The sequence below is a fragment of the Gymnoscopelus microlampas genome, assembly GCF_963454915.1.
Source record: "Gymnoscopelus microlampas genome assembly, chromosome: 3".
NCBI classification, from domain to species: Eukaryota; Metazoa; Chordata; class Actinopteri; order Myctophiformes; family Myctophidae; genus Gymnoscopelus; species Gymnoscopelus microlampas.
Genome location: NC_139940.1, coordinates 18,641,009 through 18,663,485, shown reverse-complemented (window position 1 = coordinate 18,663,485; position 22,477 = coordinate 18,641,009). Strand labels below are relative to the sequence as shown.

Here is a 22,477-nt window from a genome sequence, read left to right as displayed (position 1 = left end):
CTACAAAGTAACTAGTAACTAAAGTTTTCAAATGATTGTAGTGGAGTAAAAAGTACAATATTTGCCTCTGAGATATAGTGGAGTAGAAGAGTAAAAGTATTGAAATTTGGAAATGCTCAAGTGAATTAAAAAATACCTCAAAATTGTACTGAAGTACAGAGTACTTCTTGAGTAAATGTACAGTTACTTTACACCACTGGGTATGCAGCTGTAGTAGAGATCGTGGAGGACTCCTAAACACACGACAGCGACCTCCTGCGTCTCAGAATTCTATAGGTCACCAATTCTGAAGTTACACCTGAATCAGTGCGTGGCAGTCCGGTTGTGGGAACAGAAAGGGAAGAAAAAGGGTCAACATCTGGAATCTTCTGGATCCAAAGTAAAGTCGGAATCATGTCGGAGTGCATGAGAGACCATGTCATGTCTGCTGCTTTGAAAAGGAATTTAACCTCGTAGAGAAATTGTTCCACTCAAGTCTAGGTTCAGGTTGTTTCAACTTTCTTGGACTTGCAGGAAAGTGTCTTTCTTGACAGAACAGAAGCTGTCACTTTATTGCTCAACGTCAACACGTTCTCAACATGGACCAATCCGTCGCAATTCAGGAGACTTTGGGAAAAGAGGAGAATTGTATTATAGTATCCTTTTCTTCGTTGATTTGTCTAGTATGTGACATTATCAGCTGCAGCAACAAGTTCACGTTTCACTAAGTTTGATTTCCGTTACACAGAGAGATTCCAGATTGTGGGTTAAATTACACTTATTACAGGGTCGTTGATGATGTGCCTATTTATCAAGGATTATATTTTTCTATATCGTACATCAATTCCAATTTACGAGCACATTTATGTTAGTATTACAGTGTTGAGTGTGATAACGTAATGTTAAAGTACTACCAAACCGCTTAGTCTGGCCACTCGGGTGCTCTATGCTCGGGTGTGACTTTCAAAGGCATTGATCCAAGTTCTGCAATTAGACTGTGAATCCACAAGATGGCAGCGTTTGACCAGCTTGATATTAGCTCGACGTTACATTATTGTTTGCATAATTGAATTAATCTATGTGTTAACGTGCACGATCCCATCAATAATAGCATGCAATCTGTTATTCATTCCTCTTTGGCATCGAGGGAAATTGCATTATTTATTCTTAACTTAATTGCAAATATGCTGTCCAATGTGTTATCCTTTTTGACAAGGACACTGAGAGCAGACTACTGGGCTTGGTTGAGTCCACAAAAGAACATGCGTGAGTACTGACTACTGACTGACCAGGCAGCACAGTTATCATGATTGGTTATGTTAACATGCAAATCTTGTATAATGCTTCCTGACGATTCTGTCCAGCAGGCTTTTTGTGTACAACCACAGGAGGATGGCCATCACTGCTGATGATGTGTCACTGGAGGACATCATTCCAATATCTTATGACTTTGCTGTTGTGGAAGGTAACCTTACATCTTCAGATTTTTTTTTTTTTTTTTAATCTATGCTAAAAATTAATTTAACAGTTTGAACAGAAGGTTTAATTTCTTTCCTTGAAATACTGTAACTAGTGGGCATTTTTTAATAACTACAATTGAAGTTATTAAAGTTTGGTGCGGATTGGAGTAATGGTGTGCATTTTTTTTTTTTTTTTTTTAAGTAGGTTTTTATGCCGGATACCTTGTTTTGGAATAAAAACTGTTATATTGTTGACACACCTTAATCTCTGTCTCTTGGTACAATCTCTTCAGTGTCATCACCGGATGAACTAGCAGTTGTGGGTGAGTTTCCTCTTTAACTCTTTATTACACTGCAAAACTGCACTTCTGGCAATGTTCCAGGGCCCATAAAGTAATGCATCAAACCTGCTCATGGTTGGAGCACCCAGACACTCAACTAAACAAATAGGCCTATATATATGTGCAAAGTTAAGCACCCACAGGCAAAATCAAACAGACTGATGCTTTCAATCTGAAAGCGATAAACCCCCACACACATTTGCGCACACCAACACACACACACACACACACACACACACACACACACACACACACACACACACACACACACACACACACACACACACACACACACACACACACACACACACACACACACACACACCCACACACCCACACCCACACCCACCCACACACACCCACACCCACACACACACACTTCTACATTATTCATTGCTTGTCCTAATGCATGATGATGTGTCTTCTGTATATTTGTCCATTTGGTTTGCTGCAACCAAATGCACTTTTTTTTTAAATGAAAGGACATAATTCATTTCAATATTTGTTTGTTTTTTAGATGAAATACATGTTTCAAATTGAGTTTGTATTTGATTGTGTTCTCTAGGAGCTGACACCAGGGTCAGAATAAGCTTCCAGGAGGAGGAGCTAGAGCTCACACTCCCCTTTGGTTCCCATTCACGCCTTTTTCTCAGCGAGGTCAACCGGGCCTGGAGTGGTACGTTCACGTTGGACTGTATGTCCTTGATTCTCAAACTTTTGTCATTTCAAGGACCCCCAGTTTGACAAATAGGTCACGGAACTTCATTTCATGTTTTTGAGGGTTTCTTTTTATCTCTGGGACCCCAATTTACATCATAAAATCTAGCCCTTAGAGTGTACAAATCGAACAAAATCAAACAAAATGTGTCTGCCTTCTTCTTCATGTTTTACATGTGTTTCGATTTTACTATTTGAGGAGATAAAGTTTTATGCACACCTGATTGGCTCAGAGACGGGTGCATAGGCAGGGATCAAACGTAGAGAATGAAATCAGGCCTGGACTGCTGGCGTAGCGGTCCAGGCACCTAGGCTCAGTGTACTCTGACAATGTGTCGCAGGTTCGAGTCCCGATCCTGATGGCCTTTGCTGCATGTCTCTCCCCTTTTCCTGATAAAGGCATAAAAAAGCCCAAAAATAAATCTTTAATAAAAAAATGTAATAAAATAAAATGACCCGCACACCGTCTGCACTTGCACAATAGCGACAATTTTATTGAGATGCCTGAAGAAGGTCTACGTGCTTAAATAAAATTGTCCCTGCAAGTGCAAATTGGTGCAAGTGCAGACGGTGTGTGGGTCATCATTTTAGGTTCACTGTTTGGAAATAGTATTTGTTCTGAAACAGCCTGTCTCAGACATTAGGTAATGCGTGAAGGCATGACAATAATCTGCACTCACTGCCTTTAGAAAAACCTGACAGACAGGGAAGCTACATTCGTCTTGCATACGTGGTTTTGTGGATATGTTGATTTGTACCCAGACATTATTTAATGAAGAAAAACAAATTTACACTGAAAAACCATGCAACCTGTGGTGTCACTTTGTCATTCAACAGGGAAATGTGACGTGTACTTGTCAGAGAGAGAGAGAGAGAGAGAGAGAGAGAGAGAGAGAGAGAGAGAGAGAGAGAGAGAGAGAGAGAGAGAGAGAGAATAGGGTGGAGTTTTTAATTATGCTGTTCGTGTAGCTTGTCATTTCTTTGCAAAGCATTTGCAACAATGGCTGGGGGGAGGAACTAAGTTTACTGCGATGCTTCACTCCAGATAAACCACTTCTCTCTTATTTGTTGGTTTTGCTGTTTCTTTTTTAATCGTGTCCTCTTCTGAAGAAAATAGTGTCACTTGAAAGAGTGGCTTAGAGATGCTGTCTCTTAGCCTCTTAGCCAGGATGTGTCACTTCTGGCACTGGCCTACTACTTTGGACAGTGGAAATCTCTCCTTGAAGATGGAGGGTGAATGACATGTGGTTCGAGTTACATTTTTGCAGTATTCTACGAGGAGCCACACAGGCTTGCTACCTTCTGAGGGATACATACCAGTGATGGAACGTTTAAGTGGCATGTCAGATGTTGTAGTTGATAGAAAGAATGTGAGAAACTCTAAGGGTGAGTAGACCAAATTGAGACTGCCATGATGTACAGCACAAATGTTAATGTGTGGTCTCATTGAAAGTAATCATGAAAGTTGTGTGGGTCACAGAGGATATGAGCTGCTTTGACAGGTGTCTCTTTTCCGCTGTGCACAAGAGAAGAGCCTGATTTCCTTTAGAGGGTTAAAAGAAAAAAACGGTTATACATTGCTTTGAAAATCACCTGCCTTTTTATGTTTAAGTCAAGTATTTAACTAAACTTCAGTTATTTTGCCTAAAACTAAAAATAAGCAGAACATTTAAATGGCCACAAACAAAATGTCACTTGTTTTTTGAAAGTATCTGTCTATTTCCATTTCAGTTTGATTTTTTGTAATTATTCTGATCTATTTATCTATCTCTTGTTTTTCTTTCTTCAGATGTCTGCAAGTCTCCCTCACAGGTGCCCAAGTTTGAGTGGCTCAACAAGTATAAGTCCAAATCGACCAGGGGCAAAGAAGTTGTTAAACAAGCCCTTGCTCCCCTCCCAGCAACTCTTACTAAAATCAGCAAACAGAAGAAAACAGGTTTGTCATCTTCTTATCTCTTGCAATGGAAAACCAGAAATGTCCTTCCTGTGACCAGCTATCAGTGCCATTCATATTCATGAATTCTGTAACAAAACTCCTGATGGTAGTATGACTTAGTTCAGTTGATCGTTAATGTTGAGCTTATTTCCAGCAGCACAGATCTTTTCATAATGGTTAGAAGCTTTTTAGGGGCCCAGGTCCTGAACAATTCCAGAAAATTTAATTGAAGTCTTGCAATACACCATTGAACCAAAACACAATGAAAGCATTTTTAGTAGCCCCTGTAGAGTTGCAGTTGCCTCCAGCTAAACACGGTGCCCTTACATTACCCTTTCCTGTGTCTGTCAAGCCAGACAACTCTTCAAATGCTACAGTACAGGAGTCTGTAATATCCCTGTGTCACAAAAGTTGTGACAGGAAGCTGACGTCTGTTTGTCATTTGAGGGCATCTTGTGTTGAAATAACCGTCCTATGGGTAGAGAGAATGTTCATCGGCATGTACTTTGACGGTGGAGATGTATGCTAAAATAGCCTGAGGAGAGCTTGAGAGCTTTCAATATGAACTCATACCTGAGTTGGCCCTCTTATCCTTCGGTTTTGGAGCGTACATTTCCTTTCACTGTCTCCTGTTCCTGTATGGCTGTGAGAGTGGACATCAGAGTAAGTACAGACTGTATTGAGGCTTTCCAAATGATCTAACTGACCAATTTTCTTGTACCATTTTTGTAACTTGTTCATCTTTATCATTACTATTAGTTACTGTTGCTACCTGTAGCTGTATCTCCTTTCCTTCTGTACTGCCTTTGGCAACTGAATTTCCCCTGCCGGATCAATAAAGCTCTATCTGTCTGTCAGCTTCCAGTCAGTGCAGGGGATTTTGGAGAGCCTCCTCGTCTTGTCTTGTCTCTCCAGGAGACTGTGTACAGTATGGGCGCTATGGGTCTATGTCTTGTCTTGCTAGGGGGGCTGGTTATTTAACTGAATGGATAATGCAGCTGCCTGGTATATGAGTGATCAGGTTTGCCTGCCAGCACTGACCACCTATTAGTCCTTGGGCCAGACGAGATATCGCTACCACTAAGTTGGCAAAACCTTACCTATACTAAATTGTTTTTTGGGCCAATATAAGTAAATAAAAATATGATAGACTTTCCATAGGAGCAGCTTTTTATATTTTTTGACATGTTATTTTTCTCTATAGGCGGATTTTCATTCATAGCCAACAACATATTAAAAGTTATATAACACACTTTTTGGACATCACACTGCTCCTTTTTTTTATAAATTAAACAAACCTGTGTCCAATTAAAGTAGTTGATGAAGTGGGTGTGGCCTATTTGGTGGTGGAGCAGTTTTTTCAGGAATCAAAGCTGAAGTAGGCCTAGTAGAGGCCCTAGGAGGGGTCCACGTGCGACTGCTTATTTTTTTTTCTAGTTTTGATTTTTGGCATCCATAGGACCTCTAATATTGGGATTTTGATGATCTCAAGAAAAAAAGTGGTCCCAAGTGTGTTTTTTTCAATGTTTTATTAACCCTATGAGACCTGCGGGATGGCTGGCTGGAACGCCGGCGAGACTGTCTTTCGGAGACTGTGGACCACTCAAATTTAGACGTAGCCCAAAGATAGAGATACCATTTGATTCCAGACAACCTCAGGTTTCCAATGGGACCAACCTTGTCATGCTACCTTGTCGGGAAGGGGGCTAAATACCTAATGATTCAAAGTTAAGACAACATTTTGGCGAGGGAAAAACGACCATCACCATTTTCCAAATGGTCCCTTGAGCTGTCACCTCAATATATGTGAATGAAAATGGGTTACATGGATACCTACAAGCCTCTCCTGTACAGACATGCCAAATGTATGCCTATCTCATGCAGTTCTGGGCAAGAACCATGCAGTGTTTTGCATGCAGTACAAATATGTAATTTCTGCCTATTGTAAAAAGGAGACCACTTCTAGGAGAGGAGACTGCATCTATAGCTGTATGAGACCACTGTACTGTATCTAGAAACCACTGTACTGTATCTAGACCACCACACTGTATCTATTGCTATATGAGACCACTTTAATGTATCTAGAGACCACTGTATTGTATATATACCACCGCACTGTATCTATTGCTATATGAGACCACTTTACTGTATCTAGAGACCACTGTATTGTATATATACCACTGTACTGCATCTATTGCTACATGAGACCACTGTACTGCATATATGAGACCACTGTATTGCATCTAGACCACTGTGCTGCATCTATATCCCACTGTACTGAATCTATAAACCACTGTGCTGCATCCAATCCCACTGTACTGAATCTATAAACTACTGTACTGCATGTATAGACCATTGTACTGCATCTATAGACCACATACATTGACCACTGTACTGTATCTATAGACCACTATACTGCATCTCAACTCAACACAGCTTTAAACATGTATATATAAAGCACATTTAACATGACTATGTCGCCACAAAGGCTCGGTAGATGCAGTACAGTGATCTACAGATGCAGTAGAGTGGTCTACAGATGCAGTATAGGGGTCTACAGATGCAGTATAGGGGTCTACAGATGCACTAGAGTGGTCTACAGATGCACTAGAGTGGTCTACAGATGCAGTAGAGGGGTCTACAGATGCACTACAGTGGTCTACAGATGCAGTAGAGTGGTCTACAGATGCAGTAGAGGGGTCTACAGATGCAGTATAGGGGTCTACAGATGCAGTAGAGGGGTCTACAGATGCAGTAGAGGGGTCTACATATGCAGTAGAGGGGTCTACAGATGCAGTAGAGTGGTCTACATATGCAGTAGAGGGGTCTACAGATGCAGTATAGGGGTCTACAGATGCAGTAGAGGGGTCTACAGATGCAGTAGAGGGGTCTACATATGCAGTAGAGGGGTCTACAGATGCAGTAGAGTGGTCTACAGATGCAGTAGAGGGGTCTACAGATGCAGTAGAGGGGTCTACAGATGCAGTAGAGTGGTCTACAGATGCAGTAGAGTGGTCTACATATGCAGTAGAGTGGTCTACATATGCAGTAGAGGGGTCTACAGATGCACTAGAGTGATATACAGATGCAGTATAGGGGTCTACAGATGCAGTAGAGGGGTCTACAGATGCAGTAGAGGGGTCTACAGATGCAGTAGAGGGGTCTACAGATGCACTAGAGTGATATACAGATGCAGTATAGTGGTCTACAGATGCACTAGAGTGGTCTACAGATGCAGTAGAGGGGTCTACAGATGCAGTATAGGTGTCCAGAGATGTCTACAGATCACGACAGTAGTCTACAGACATACTAGAGGGGTCTACAGACACACTAGAGGGGTCTACAGATCACGACAGGGGTCTACAGATGCACTACATGGTCTACAGATGCACTACAGTGGTCTATCGATACAGTACAGCAGTCTATAGATACAGTAGCTAGTCTATAGATGCAGTACAGTGGTCTTTAGATGCAGTACAATGGTCTATATATGCAGTACAGTGGTTTATAGATTCAGTACAGTGGGATATAGATGCAGCACAGTGGTCTAGATGCAATACAGTGGTCTCATATAGCTATAGATGCAGTACAGTGGTCTCATATAGCAATAGATGCAGTACAGTGGTATATATACACAATACAATGGTCTCTAGATACAGTAAAGTGGTCTCAGATAGCAATAGATACAGTGTGGTGGTCTAGATACAGTACAGTGCTTTCTAGATACAGTACAGTGGTCTCATACAGCTATAGATGCAGTCTCCTCTCCTAGAAGTGGTCTCCTTTTTGCAATAGGCAGAAATTACATATTTGTACTGCATGCAAAACACTGCATGGTTCTTGCCCAGAACTGCATGACCATCTTGGATGGCATCTTGAAAATTATGCCTTTCTGCTAAGTATATTTTCCTGGATATTTGGGACGTTCTCAAGCATGCCTAAAGGTACCAGAATCAATTGAAAACCCTTTTGTATCAATGTTTAGGGAGGTTTAGTGGTACTCTTTCTTATATGCCTATTGACCGGTCTATTTCTCATAAAAAGTGCTTGTTTAAGATAAGGCTGAAAATGACCACCCCAGAATGAAATACTATGGGTAAATTATACATTTCCTGAATCCTTAGGGTCATGTCAGTATTCCAGTTGTTGTGTTTTGTGTCTCTGATGTTTCTTGATGCCACAGAACTAAAAGAAAATATATGGTTTAGGCGGAAATTGTGAGAAAAAAAAGATTATTAAAGGTTTGAAGAGCTCCAGTGACCACTGTACTTATCATACATAGTCACCAAAGGGCTCGAATGAAAGCTCAAAGTGTCCCCTTAAAAATGATACCAAACATAAAATATAAAACATTGTAATATGCCCTGAACGTGAGCCAATACCAAGATATGCACATGTGTCTAAAATGCCATTTTTCAATGGGGGGTGGTAACTTTAGCAGCTGATAACCCCAATTTAGCTGGGCCTCAGGAAGGTCTATCATACAAAAATAATATCTAGGGATGTATAGGAATAAAAAAATCCCAAATAGAATTTGCCATCCCAGGTGGTAGCGATATGTGAGATTTTGGGGTTTGGCCCAAGGACTATATAGTTTCGCATCTGGTCTAAGGGATGGGGACAGCCGCCGGTCCCTATTCTGTGGCTTTACACTATTAATCCAAGGGGCTCCATGAGTCTACAATTTACAACAAATTAGCAAGTTACAGTCATTACAATTCTTAAAATTCTCCAGGATTTAATTGGGGACAAAGCCACAGCAGGCCATGATAACTTTGAGTGATGCACAATCCATCTCTCATTCAAAAGTTCCCCAAGAATTAAAAAAAGTAAGAGTTACTTCTCTAAAAAGGCAGTAAGTCATACATATTAATAGTAATTCATGACCCAAATTATAAATATTTTAACCAGTAAAATATTTTAATAAAGAAATAAGTCATGTGACTTTATTGTGAGATTATTGTGAGATTAGGTCCTATTATAGGCATAGCTGTGTGTGTATTGTATTTAAATGTTTCAAATTAAATTAGTCAATGTGAGATTAGGTCATATTATAGTCATATTGGTGCGTATTGTTTTTAAATGTTTCAAATGTATCAGTCAGTCAACATTACAATCAATCACCGTGACACCGTCCCTCTGAGTTCAGTGAGCTATGTTAGACTCAGTTTGAGAACTCAACTCCTCCTACTAGCCAGATGAGCAGCAGGCAGCGTTGCCATGTCGGCTTATTATAAGTGACTTTGGGCTTCTTTTTTTGTAAAGTTGCTTGTAAATATTGGTATTTACGGGTTGAAGTTTTTTTTTGGCTTGTTTCTAAAGTGTACTTGCTTATTTAGGCTAGCTTCCAAATGTTTTAATTATTATTTAAACCAGTATATATAACCATATTCCAAATATTCCACATTTTATTGCAAGTTTTTGAAAATAGCAGATCTACAAGCTCACAACGCGTCGCATATTTTCAAAAACTAAAAAGCGCTCGTGTGGCCTATAGTTGCTTCTTTTGGCCTTGTTTTCATAGACCAGTAGTTGCTTATTCCTCGCACTAAACCTGGCAACACCGGTAGCAGCAGGGTCCTCAGATAAATAGTGTATTTATTGCCGTGCACACAGGAGAATGCGTGGAAGCAGCGATACAAGGAGATGTCTAGGGTGATCAAAGACACCGGTATGTAAATGAATGGTCGTGACATTTGTTGCGATATGTAATAATAACGTTGGAATGAAACGCACTGGCATCGTCTGTCCAATGCAAGCTGCCTCTGCAGCCCAGCTCCAGTACTGCTAGCTAACGTTAGTTAGCCACTTCTTCACCTTTATGATATTATTGTCGATTCAATATCAGGGAAGCTAACTGTAGTCAGCAGCTAGAAGGCCACCGTTCGCTGGGCTAGGTGAACAAGTATTGGATACTGTCGCTGTATCTATAAGTATTTTACTACTTTATTGTTGCTGTGTTGAGATTTGTGAGGCTAATCATACATGTAGGTCTTGTGGACAGTGGTGGGGATGGTATGTCTGTCGCTGGTCTTGAATGCTGTGGACTTGCGGTGACTTGTTTGCGAGACATAACATGACAATACGCTGTTATTTGGTGGCCAGTGGTGGAAGAAGTTATCGGATATTTTAGTAAAAGTAGCAATACCACAATATAAAAAAAATCTGTTACAAGTAAAAGGCCTGTGCTCAAAATGTTACTTGAGTAAAAGTACAAAAGTATTGGCATCAAAATATACTTTAAGTACCAAAAGTAAAAGTACTAAAATATTTGAAAATAGCAGATCTGCAAGGTTGTAGATAGGCTATTTTCAAATGGCCTATGTATAAAATAGGGCTGGATGTTTTATAACATAATAATCTATGTCTGCAAAGTAACTAGCAACTAAAGTTTTGAAATAATTGTAGTGGAGTAAAAGTACAATATTTACCTCTGAGATATAGTGTAGTAGAAGTATAAAGTATTGAAAATTGGAAGTACTCCAGTAAAGTAAAAAAAAATAACCCAAAATTGTGTTTAAGTATAGTACTTGAGTAAATGTACTTAGTTACTTTACACCACTGTTTGGTGTAGTAATCATGTTAGCATAACTATGACATGGATACTGTAACATGAAAATAAACAGTTGTTTGCCAGAGTAACCAGTGAGCATTTTGGTGTCTCTGTTTGATTTTAAGCTGCCTTCTTCACACCCTCTATCTATCGTGCCAATGACTTTCTCTTTAAGAGAAACAGGATAGTAAAACCAAATTTGATTTTAATTTGACAATAAGCCTTTCATTCCGTTTGTTTGTTTAATTTGTCTGTAAACTTTCCACGTAAATGAAGCCGGGGTTTATCTCCTCCAGGCAAATTTAATGGAAATGGTTGGCTGTATTTGAAGGCATGTCAGAAAAGCCTTTCTGTAATATTGTCAGATGTAAAGGCGAGGAACTATAAGACCATAAGTGTGCTGTGAGTTACTCAAGAAGTTACACTGTCAAAGTTGAGCCCAATAATGCAGAGTTGTATTAACCCCCCTGTCTGCATCATAGATAATTAAGGTGTTATGCAACAATGTTGAACTTTGAAATGAGTGCCTTTGTGCACTTGTAGTAAGAGAAAGTATGACCTATATCTTGTATACCGTTGGAAGAGGCATGTTAGCATATGAGACATTACAGCTTGTTGTTGTCTGTTTCAACACAATGCTGGCACAGACACAAACACTGGCATGAAGGCATTTACTGCCACAGTCCATACATACGCAAATTGCATGCAGCTAGCCACTTTCCCAAGCTTTCCCCATGAAAGCAGACTGGTTAGTTTAGCATTAAGCCTATGTGTCTAAGCATCTTAATACCACGCAGAGGTATGTGTATGTGTTCCCCTCTTCCTCCTTATAGATCATACAGTATGTATGTGCTTAGCAGCATGAAAACAACATTACAAGAAAAATAGGCTGATGATAAAATGTAATCAAATGTGAAAATAAAAAGGCAAATAAGCAATTGAGGGAAAGCAAGCCTGTTTTCAGTATAGTGACTTAAAGGACTGTACGGTATTTGTTAACTGAATACTTGTGGGTAAGTTATGCCCATAGTTTTTGAGAGCCCTAATGGAACAAAGAATGCGATTTAGGGCAATTCAAAGTGGGTCGGGTACAATACTGTTGTCTTCAAATGTTTTCCTGTGATTCATGTCTGAACTTTGCAGCACTCATTATAGTCGTGTTGTTTTATTATGACCAACCCCACCCAGCCGTTGCACCAAGCAGTTTAAACAAGCGCCGTGATTTAAATACCGTTTCGACCTGGTCTGAGGAGCATAGGGTTGGGGAAATGCAGCAGTCTCTCTTGACTAAGCACCTAATAACCCTGTCTGCACTTGACCCCAGCCAGTAGGGCTCATTTTCATCTCTTGTTTCATGTTTTAAGTTTTAACAAGGCCAGTAGAATGCTGCAGGGATCGTGTCTATTTGTAGGCCAACCCAGAAGTTACTCAGGCCATGGGATCCCACCGCAGATTTCCAAAGGAATGTTTTGCATTGGGTTTTAGATAAGTGACAACAATAAGCTCTGCAGCAGGCAACGGCTTATAATTGTTATTAACAGATTTTGTTTCAACAATGTATTATAATCTTCACAAAGCAACAGTTTTTATGATTTAAAAAAAGCAGATAACAGTTTTATAATTCATGATATTAACGGGTGTATGTCACAGGACAAAATGTGAAACTCATAATCTTATGTTAAAGGAGAATTTTGGACTAAGTTTTTCTTACCTTTTCTATGATGTTATGATATCTTAGGATGAATGGTACAGTAGAAAAATGTCATGACTCCATCCTGGGTTCACCACAGCTTAAAACGTGCGCGGATAGGCTTTGCGTTAGATCACATATTTTAATAGCTTTTTTTTTTTGTGAGATCTGACGTTCATAGTGACAGAACACTATGCAAAAAAAAAAAAGGAAGTCTCACTAGACAAGATTTCAATCTCGTCTAGTGAGACTTCTGTTTTTTTTTACAGTGTTCTGCATAGATTGAAAACCCTTAGAAAAACAAAAGCATTGGAAATCTGGAAGAACCCATTGCAAAGTCACTTCTGTGTTTTGGGACTACAAACTGTAGCACTGTGATGTCAGTTTTACAGTTTGTAGCTGTTTTTACATTGTGGTGATGTAATGGCACATGTAAGTGAGGGCGGAGGGCCAGCTTTTGAAACTAAGCACTGTACTACAGGTCCACTCATTCCAAAGGCATTTCTCACCAGACTGGGAGTTGTCTTATCACAGTGGGGCAGTCCTCTTTCCATTTCCTGTTTGCGCGGAATGCGCGCACACGCATGAATTCTTTATTCAGAGCTACAGTTCAGATGGAGTGTTAGTAGTCTCTTGCACCACCATTGCGCAGACATCAGAAAATATACACTACGTAAAAAAACTGGTTAAAGACAGGTGTGCGTGCACAGCCTCTGTTGAGTCATAGACTAGTAGGAAGTCTCATGGTAGGCATGGAACCATTTGAACATTTCATGTCACGTTATCGTGGTGAAAGTAATTGCAAATCACTTTACATTTGGTTTTTGTGAACATCCTTGTTAGTTAAAAACAAACAAGGACAGATTCAGACTAAAAACATTAATACAAATAATCTATCGACCTGATATCCAAGCATTCATTCACATGGTTCAATTTGTGTTGAACAGTAAATTTATATTGTTAAACAGTTAAATATAAATTAACTGGAGTGGGAAAGAGCAGAAATGAAAGCAAAACAATCAAACAATTTTGAATAAGTTAATCATAAATGATGTGTGTATAGTATAGTATAGTAACAGTATACTTTGTTGACCCCGGGGGTCTGTACCTGGCCCCCCCCCCCTTTTTTCCCACTACATAAAATTATCTTCGCCGAAACTTTAGCCGATCTATCTTCTCTTATGACATGCTCAGAATAGGGATATTAGCGTTCATGTAGTCAATCAATGGTTTAGCTTATGAATAATACATCTCTGCTCAATGCCTATAATAAACCAGTCAGACCTTGCAATCCATCAGACATTGGTATCTCTTAATTGTACCTAGACTACAATCTGAATCTGGTAAAGGAGCATACATTAGTCCAATTCTGAACAAACTCCATGACATTTGATGAACGGTTGGCTATACAATATGTATCACTGTGTATCCTAATGTGGCACTGAAGTATATTGTGAACGTTAACATTTTTAAATGATATTCCTGTGGTGGAAGAATGGCAGGGTTTTATGGTTATAGAAATGGTTGTGAAATGTTTCTGCTTGGGTAATTGGTTGCATGTTACAGTCCTAAAGTTAATGATTCATAATGATTACGAACAGTCTGAAATTTGTGGGGTTTTACAGAGAGGGTCTGGTACAGTGACAGCATTTGAAAATAAGATAAATATGGGCCTTTGTCAGTCTTGTTTGATTCAAGAGCTGTAACACAGTACCACTACACAAGTCTTTTAAGTATGAGAACGTGATGTGATTAGAAACTGACTAATCCATAGGATTAGCCAATACACCACCACATCTTAACAATTAATCTATTGCACCGCCACAATAGAAGTCCACAAGACATATGAGTGTCTAGGTGGCCCAACAGAGACGCAGAGAAGTGCAGTTATACAAGGCCAGTTTGCTTCCTTGCAGAACATAATCTTGTCCTCTGTGAGTAATAAAACAAAGCCTTAAAACAAAGCTTTCCCTAACTACTTTAAATTAATTTTCTGTCTAGAGAAAGAAAGCTGCTTCTCTTATCCAGAGGAATCCTCTGCCAAGCTTCAGGAGACAGGGGCCATATTGTTTCACGCTTGACACTTCCTCATTAATTCCAACTACTTGAGATGCGTTAACTGTAACCAACTGCAGCAGGCAGCCTTGGTCGATTGACTACAGCAAGCTGAGTCCTGACTTGACACTTTTACTATTGACCCGAGTGTGTGTCTTCAGCATCAGTCATGATTAGCTCTTAAGTGATTCTCCACACACTAGTTATCAAGGCCTAAGGTGAAGGATTGTGAGTATGTCTGCTTATGCATGTTATTACAATGAGCTCTCACAGTCCAGGGTGATAGCACATATGCAGCACTTGTAGCAGACAGTGTGGAGAGAGATGGCTTCCCAGGCAACAAAGCAAGACGGTACTCTAGAAGATTCTTTTCCATGGCCAAAAGCGCTGACATTTTGGCAGTTCCTTAGCCACTGTTGTACAAGGAGGAGGCCCCTCCCCTGCTTATCACTGTGAGAATAAACTTAGAATTGAACACTGTTTGATTATTCGCTTCCTCCTCCCTCCACCTCCTTCCAAACAGGGAAATCATCGAGGACAGACAAAAAGGGATCGCTAGAGGAGGAGCACAGCGCTGACAGTGGAGCAGAGCAGTCCAGGCCGGGGAGGTGAGATTTTAAGCTTTTGTTTATGCTGGCGAGCTTTGCTGACCTAGCATCTTCAACAACCTGCTGCTTCCCCTGCATACCGTTCTTACCACAGTCTAGTGCTTAGTGCTTGTTGCAAAGCCAGTCGATGGGGCCATTTGGGGCCTAGCCCGACTTAAGGAGACATTGCTGTTGAGGCTAGGGGAATTCCGCTCTTTTGATCTTGCACGTCTCTTCACCGATTTAACCCTAGCGTTGCCTACTCTGGGGTGAAACGTTTTGTCGTAGATAGGTGTAGAGGGGGAAAAAGAAGCGGACCAATTATTGACCCCTGGGGGACTCCCGTCAATGAAGTATATAGCGTTGGGCGTCTGGCTGTACTTTTATTGTTGTAATTGCTGCACACTCGTAAAATGAATGTGTCTTGTACTTGTGAGGCGGAGCATACTGACAGTATTTTTCCTGGAAGGTTAAAGCTATATTGAATATCACTCTCACCCCTTTTGGCCTGTCCCGTATTGATGACACAGAAATAGAGCTCGACTGCATAGCCCAGGAGTCTGATGGAGCCGTGACGCACTGTGCTCCATTAGGATGCTGGGTGGCGTGGTAACTAGGGTAGAATCTAATGTTTCTGTCCAGACATGTATGGGATGGATATACGTTACACTTTCTTTTTTTGTGGTAACTGGCAACTTTGATACTTGATACTCGCCATTTGGTGGTTTTACAAAGATCATAATGCCTTGCATAATAACACTTGCTGGAATTAGAATCCGTAGCAGGTTCTGATTTAGTGAGAAATAATTTCTCAAAAAGTGTCTGCAAACTTCTTTTAATTACTTCACAAAAACATGATATATATACGTGTGTGTGTGTGTGTGTGTGTGTGTGTGTGTGTGTGTGTAATATATATACACACACACACACTACAGTATGTATATATGTATGTATGTATGTATGTATGTATACAGTATATTGGTATATCGTTGCTGTCGGGCAGAAAACTCTTATCACCATATTTTAACTTTTAGTTTTTTTTCGTAAATGAATGCCCTACATGATCATACTACAGTGTCACACAAAAGTAGCAGATCTTTGATCTGCTAAGTAACAGTTTTGAACATATGAGGTTTCCACCCGACAGAGGCGATCTACATACAGTATACATGTTCACAAGATGCTACGATAAACACCTCAATAAGCCTCAATTAAACACTAAAACTGGAAACTAACTGCTACAGATACTACTGTTGCTAGGCATTTGGTCTGTGCAAAGCCACTGAATGGCCTTATGTAAACACACATGTTGGCCTTGCTCCTGGAGGTAGTAGTGGTCTCGCCACTGAGGTTACACAGTAGTGGCAATCTAACCGTGCTTCTATTTTGGTACGTCTCCAATCCACCAACCCCTACCCCACCCCGGGTTCTCTTCTCTCCTGTGTTGTGCGCCACCAGCCCAGGCAAAGGGAGTCGCGAGGGCAGGGATGACATGGTGCGCTCGTCCAGCCACACTCCGTCCAACAAAGCCCAAATGCTGGCCATGCCGCAGTTTACCGGCCTGCGCGACAACCTCATCAAATGTGAGCTGCAGAAGAAAGAAGACCTCTACACCTACCTGGAGGACTTCAGGTACCACTTCATTCTCACGCATCACGATCCCTGGAAAGGGCCTTTTCTATGGCATGTGCCTCATTCCTGAGTGAGCAATGAGAAATGATATGCAAGCAAAACATTATTTTGTTTGAACAAACACATCTCCTGTGCTCAATAAATGTTGCATGTTTGTTATTAACGTGTCATAATAATCTGTAGACACAAAATATGCACATTTTGAATGTCGACTATTGTAATCCACTTTTTACCTAGTGTAAGTATTGTTACGAGCTATTGGATGTAATGACATTATGGTGTATTGTATGTAGGCCTACCTTTAGTTAAATGGTGTATCAGCGCCCTCTACAGGCTACTTGCTCTGAGAATGTAGTTTTGGCATCATAGTAAAACCTAGAGTGTTGTTTGTGCAATACTGTGAGTATTTATCATAGTGGCTTTACTGCTTCTCTAGCTGTTTTGGGTGTTTTTGTTACTCCGAGAGTGCATGGAAACAAATGGATGTTTGCCCTATAAACATAGTGTGGGGGCCGCCAAAAAGAATCCCCCATAAAATGGGGTCATGGCATAAAAAGTTTGAGAATCCCTGCTCTATAGTTTGAAATTGAGGAACACAGTTGCATTGTTGCAGTTGGTACACTTACTGTATGTCCTGAGCTGGCCTAGTTTTGAGTGTAAAATTGTCACTAAAACTGAAACAAGCAAGCAGTGTGGGCAGACATGTTGTAGATAATGAACTATTTCTCTGCCTGGATAGGTGCTTTACATTTTCTATTATTTATCATGTTATTATTGTTTGTGAGCACTAAAGTGAAGTGGTGATTCTGCTGAGTAGAGTTCTCAGTTTCAGCCCTGAGCCCAAAAAAAGCCTACGGGTAGGGTTGGGTTCAGGCAAACAATTTATTCTAATGGTTGGGGAGGGCTTGGGCTGCACTAAACCTGCTAGAAGTTGATTAGAAGCAACCAGCAATAACAAGCATTATTTGATGATCAGAACCATTCGATCTCGAAACATTTTTCTCAAAACTGCCTAAACCCCCCCCCCCCCCCCTCGGTCTCCGGTATTGTATGTGACGATCGGGGTTTTGATCGGGCTTCAACTTGGTTCTGTTCGAGTTTAAATTTTCAGGCCCGTTGAGAAGTCTGATGCTGAGGTGTTTTCAGAAAAAGTGCTGAGCAGTCTTCTGCTGGCCTAGTTGTGCATCCGCAACATTACTGAAGCTGTGCTAAAAAGACAATGTGGGCAGGAAATGGAATGAAGTGAGGCTACAGAATGACTATGAGCATGCTTTTGGAGCCTGGGAGTCAACTTGATGTGGCATGTATTTCCACACACTGAGCTCAACGCTACATTAAGCCGCACTCTTTTAACCACAGTCGAGTGCATCAGCTTACAGGGTTCACACATTTTGCTGGGAGGACTGTCAGTTGTAGACGTGAAGAACAAACTTCCTGTCCATCTGGCTGATGTGGTTGTTGATGTTGATGTTGTACTTGCATTCAGAATGTTGAATACTGTACTTCCCTTAAACTACGTTTTACTGTTGAAGCTTACTTAGCAGCTTATTTAGGACAGAGTTTTTACTATTTGTAGAATTTCTTGTCTGGAGTGTTGAAGAAATACATTATTTTTTAAGGACATGCCCACTAAAAGTGGCAGTTCAACTTATTTGTAGAGCACACCGCCCTCTGCTGGTACTTGTGCACATGCATTTTCAATCTCCTAAAAATGTATATATATTCTTTTATTTCATGACTCAGCATTGAGCATACACAGAAGGCTTTGTTTTAACACCTTCAAAGTAAAACAAATATTCCTTAGTCCTAGCCTTTTCTTAGTGTTATTTCCTAATAAAGTAGTTTTTCTCGTTGTTTTCTCTTCCTCCCCCCATGTAAAGCGGCTTTGGGTACTTAGAAAAGCGCTTTATAAATTTGAGACATTATTATTAAGAAGGAAAACCCACAAAGAACTGTTGCAGATTGGTCAGGAGAAAAATAATAAAAATCCCAATATCTCCCTCATTTCTCATCTTGATCTTACTCTTTGTGTCTTTTAGTTTCTTCCTCGGTACGTACAATGTGAACGGTCAAGCACCAAAGGAAAGCCTCCGTCCTTGGCTCAGCTGTACCGACACCCCTCCTGACATATACTGCGTGGGGTAAGTCACATCCACCCTGCTGGGGAATAGCCTTGCAGATGTCAGCTCTACTTGCCAAAAGTATGGCATATTCTATACCCACATGACCACCCAGGATTTAAAATGGCATTTTAACTCTGTTTATTCCATCCTCTTCTGCAGTTTCCAGGAGCTGGACCTGAGCAAAGAGGCTTTCTTTTTCAACGATACGCCCAGAGAGCCCGAGTGGATGTCAGCGGTATCCGAGGCCCTGCATCCAGAAGCCAAGTATGCTTTAGTAAGGACCTTGCCTTTCTCTAACCCCCGTTGTCTGCCATAATTGCTTTGAACGTGTGTCTTCCTTGACCAGCAATACGTATTGCAAGTGATGCGAAGGTGTACGTTTTAAGAGAGACCTGAAATCGCTGTGTTGCACGTGTGCTGTTCAGGTGATGCTGGTGCGCCCGCCTGGTTGGCACAATGCTTTGGAACCCCCTAAATTAGTGCAACGTTTCAGATGTTTAAATTTGACTTCAACTTGCTGTGAATAATTTAACAGTTTGCTTCAGTCTGTCTGGCTTGTTTAGCTTTCATCTTTGATGTGCCGTAATCACTTAAGCAAAAATAATCTGTCTGATATATCCATTCAGTACAGTTGCCACAAGAGTTATCTGTTCTTTTGCCCTCATAATATTTGTTTCACACCATAGTACTATAGTAATCTTTTAAGGATTCCGCGATGAAAGTGATTGGAAAGTAGCCTCAGCAGTCTGAAGGACTTAGGACCCATATGGTAGTTCCTTTGAGAATTCCCTTTCTTCCCCTTATTTGCTTTGATCTACTTCCCTTCTTTTGAAAAGTGCTGACTGGAAGCAGCTGGTTTCCTCTTTCTTGGGTGTCATTCTGGTCTCTACAAAGTCTTTTGGAGCTTTGTACACATTAAGCATTCTAGTCACAGAGATGGTATAATAGCCTGCCATTTCTCAGTCACCTGTCACCCTGTGAGCAGAGCACACTTGGCTGCTCCCTAATTGACACAGGACAGCTCAGCAGGCTGAAAAATAAATGTTTTTACATCAATATGTAAATGTTGAGTCGTGTTAAGGCTGATAGACCTGATGGCTGCACTTGTGCAATAGTGGATGACATTCTGTCACGAGCTTATGGTTTAATGGTTTACTGTTTCTGTTTTCATCTGGAGTCCATTGAGAAATAAATGGCAAGAGGGAAGATCCTAATTGGCTTTATTTATTATGATCAGATGTACAACTTATGATAAAGCGTCTTAAACGTTTAAGTACCAGTTTGCAAATTTGGTCGTAATATATTTATTAAATTTATTTATTCATTTCAGCCATGTAAAAGCTGCTCGTTTGTCTCACATTGTTGTGTGCCATATGCTTTGATTGTTTCAGGTGTGAATAACTGTTTTGAAAACAAAGATCTGAGTATGGTGCTGGAGCTTCTCTCACAAAAGTTCTTTCTATGATTAATATCAAATTAGTGTGACCGCTCCCCTGATCTTTTTCTAAAAACACACACAAAATAAAAAGTGTGAGCTTCGCTCAGGGATGAACGTACACCAAAGCTGTTTGAACCTCCCTGCTGTGACCTCCTTCATGACCTTTCACAGATGGAATGTTTGATCCACATAGCATACAGAATGATTCTAACTCTGCCAGGGCAATAATGGGTCTGACATCCACTGGAGCCGCCAATGGTGAAGATGGGACTTAACAATAAAGATCACCTTAACTTAAAAAATTGACGCATTTATGTTATGTCTTTGTACAGGAGCATGAGAGTAAAATGTATTTTGTTCGGCTCCTCAGACATTGTAGCAACATTAGGGGAAAAAAGCAACGTCTATACAATATATAGACATTATAGAGAGAGATATTAGTGTATTAGCTTTACTTTAGCTTTCTCGTTTATGTGTCAGATTGTCCAGAGGAAAAGCTCTTCTGCAATCTATTGCCTGTGGCCTTGTGACTGCTATGCCACTTTCCATGTGGCATTACCTGAAAACAGTCTTCTGCGAAATGTGCTGATTTTAGGTTAATTTGTGTGTGTTTTTTACTGTAGACAGGTAGTCTACTGCAAATGCCAGTGTCGTACTTATGGCGCACCTGGTTATTTGTGTATAACTTCTTATGCCCTCTGTGTGCACGTGTGTTGTACAGGTGAAGCATATGCGTCTGGTTGGTATCATGCTGCTGTTCTACGTGAAGAAGGAACATGCAAAGTTTATCTCTGACGTAGAGGCTGAGACCGTGGGCACCGGCATCATGGGACGAATGGTGAGAAGGAACGCACACGCGCACACACTATATAGCAGAAGGAAAAGACCACCGCTCCCATTTGCCAGATAGGAGCATGTTTAAGCTGCGATAAATGTAATAATTCGAACCCTGTGCAAGGGCTAAAATTTCATATCTTCTCTGTACACTCACTTTCTCTCTCCCTCTCTGTCGGTCTGTGTTTTGCTTGCTCTCGCTGTTCCACAGGGCAACAAGGGCGCCGTGGCCATACGTTTTCGTTTTCACAACTCCGACATCTGTGTGGTCAACTCGCATCTAGCCGCCCACATTGAGGAGTATGAGAGACGCAACCAAGACTACAAGGACATTTGCAGCCGTCTCCAATTTCGCCACCTGGACACCTCACTTGCCCCCCTCCCCATCTTGAAGCACAAGTATGAAACCATTCACATAGCATTCAGATATCTTAACCCATTTTAGACCTGAGGCCGATTCTAAAAATGCCTTCTAAATCGTTAGTTAACAGGTCTAAATGGTTTAAGTAACCCCGTCCAAGATTTTGTCCTTTGTCTGTCCCAATGCTTATTGCCAGCTTCGACTTATGTCAAATCTCAAATCTTAAAAAGTGATGGATTAATGCCCATTGTTAAATGCCATGACTGAATGCACTATAATATGCCCCATCACTGAATTAGGTGTGTTGGGGGGGGGTTATAAAACAAAGGATGTTCTCAAAACAAGAAGTGTCCTATAATACAATAATATAAATCATTAAGAAACTATACTGTAAATATTATGAATTTTAAGGATATCTTGATGATTATCAGGATAATATTAAAAATTGCAATTATTTTGTCCAGAAGAAATGTGACATGACATTTGTATATAGCACCCCATGCCTAATATAGATTGAATCATACATATTGCTGTTTCTGTAGACTATGGTTATCAACAATTAATTGAAATTCACATCAGAAGCATGAAAAGATCTGTTCTCTGGCATGTCGTTGTGTGACAGCGTGGTCCTGTGGATTGGAGACCTCAACTACCGGATCAGTGACCTTGATGTTGAACGTGTGAAGGATCTAATCACCAAGAAGGACTTTGAAAAGCTGCACAACTATGACCAGGTTAATGTCCAACCCTCTGTTCTGTCTGTCTTTGTCT

The 22,477-nt window shown here is 40.6% G+C and overlaps 1 protein-coding gene across 4 annotated transcripts in view; it reads left to right on the top strand.

Annotated features, from left to right (window-relative positions):
* The first annotated feature begins 303 nt into the window (after positions 1-303).
* inpp5b (inositol polyphosphate-5-phosphatase B) overlaps positions 304-22,477 on the top strand; it is a 31,408-nt gene continuing 9,234 nt past the window's right edge. Inside the window, exons 1-13 of one of the 4 annotated variants that reach the window (XM_084053804.1) lie at positions 304-636; positions 1,167-1,245; positions 1,347-1,444; positions 1,733-1,762; positions 2,346-2,456; positions 4,287-4,433; positions 15,255-15,339; positions 16,777-16,950; positions 18,990-19,091; positions 19,233-19,347; positions 21,233-21,349; positions 21,557-21,744; positions 22,329-22,440. In XM_084053804.1, coding sequence (XP_083909930.1) covers positions 579-636; positions 1,167-1,245; positions 1,347-1,444; positions 1,733-1,762; positions 2,346-2,456; positions 4,287-4,433; positions 15,255-15,339; positions 16,777-16,950; positions 18,990-19,091; positions 19,233-19,347; positions 21,233-21,349; positions 21,557-21,744; positions 22,329-22,440 — 1,416 coding nt within the window. In that variant the 5' untranslated portion in view covers positions 304-578. Of the gene's footprint in view, positions 663-1,166; positions 1,246-1,346; positions 1,445-1,732; positions 1,763-2,345; positions 2,457-3,447; positions 3,884-4,286; positions 4,434-9,996; positions 10,105-15,254; positions 15,340-16,776; positions 16,951-18,989; positions 19,092-19,232; positions 19,348-21,232; positions 21,350-21,556; positions 21,745-22,328; positions 22,441-22,477 lie in introns of those variants that run through there. The other 3 variants (XM_084053805.1, XM_084053806.1, XM_084053807.1) reach the window with 3 other exon arrangements.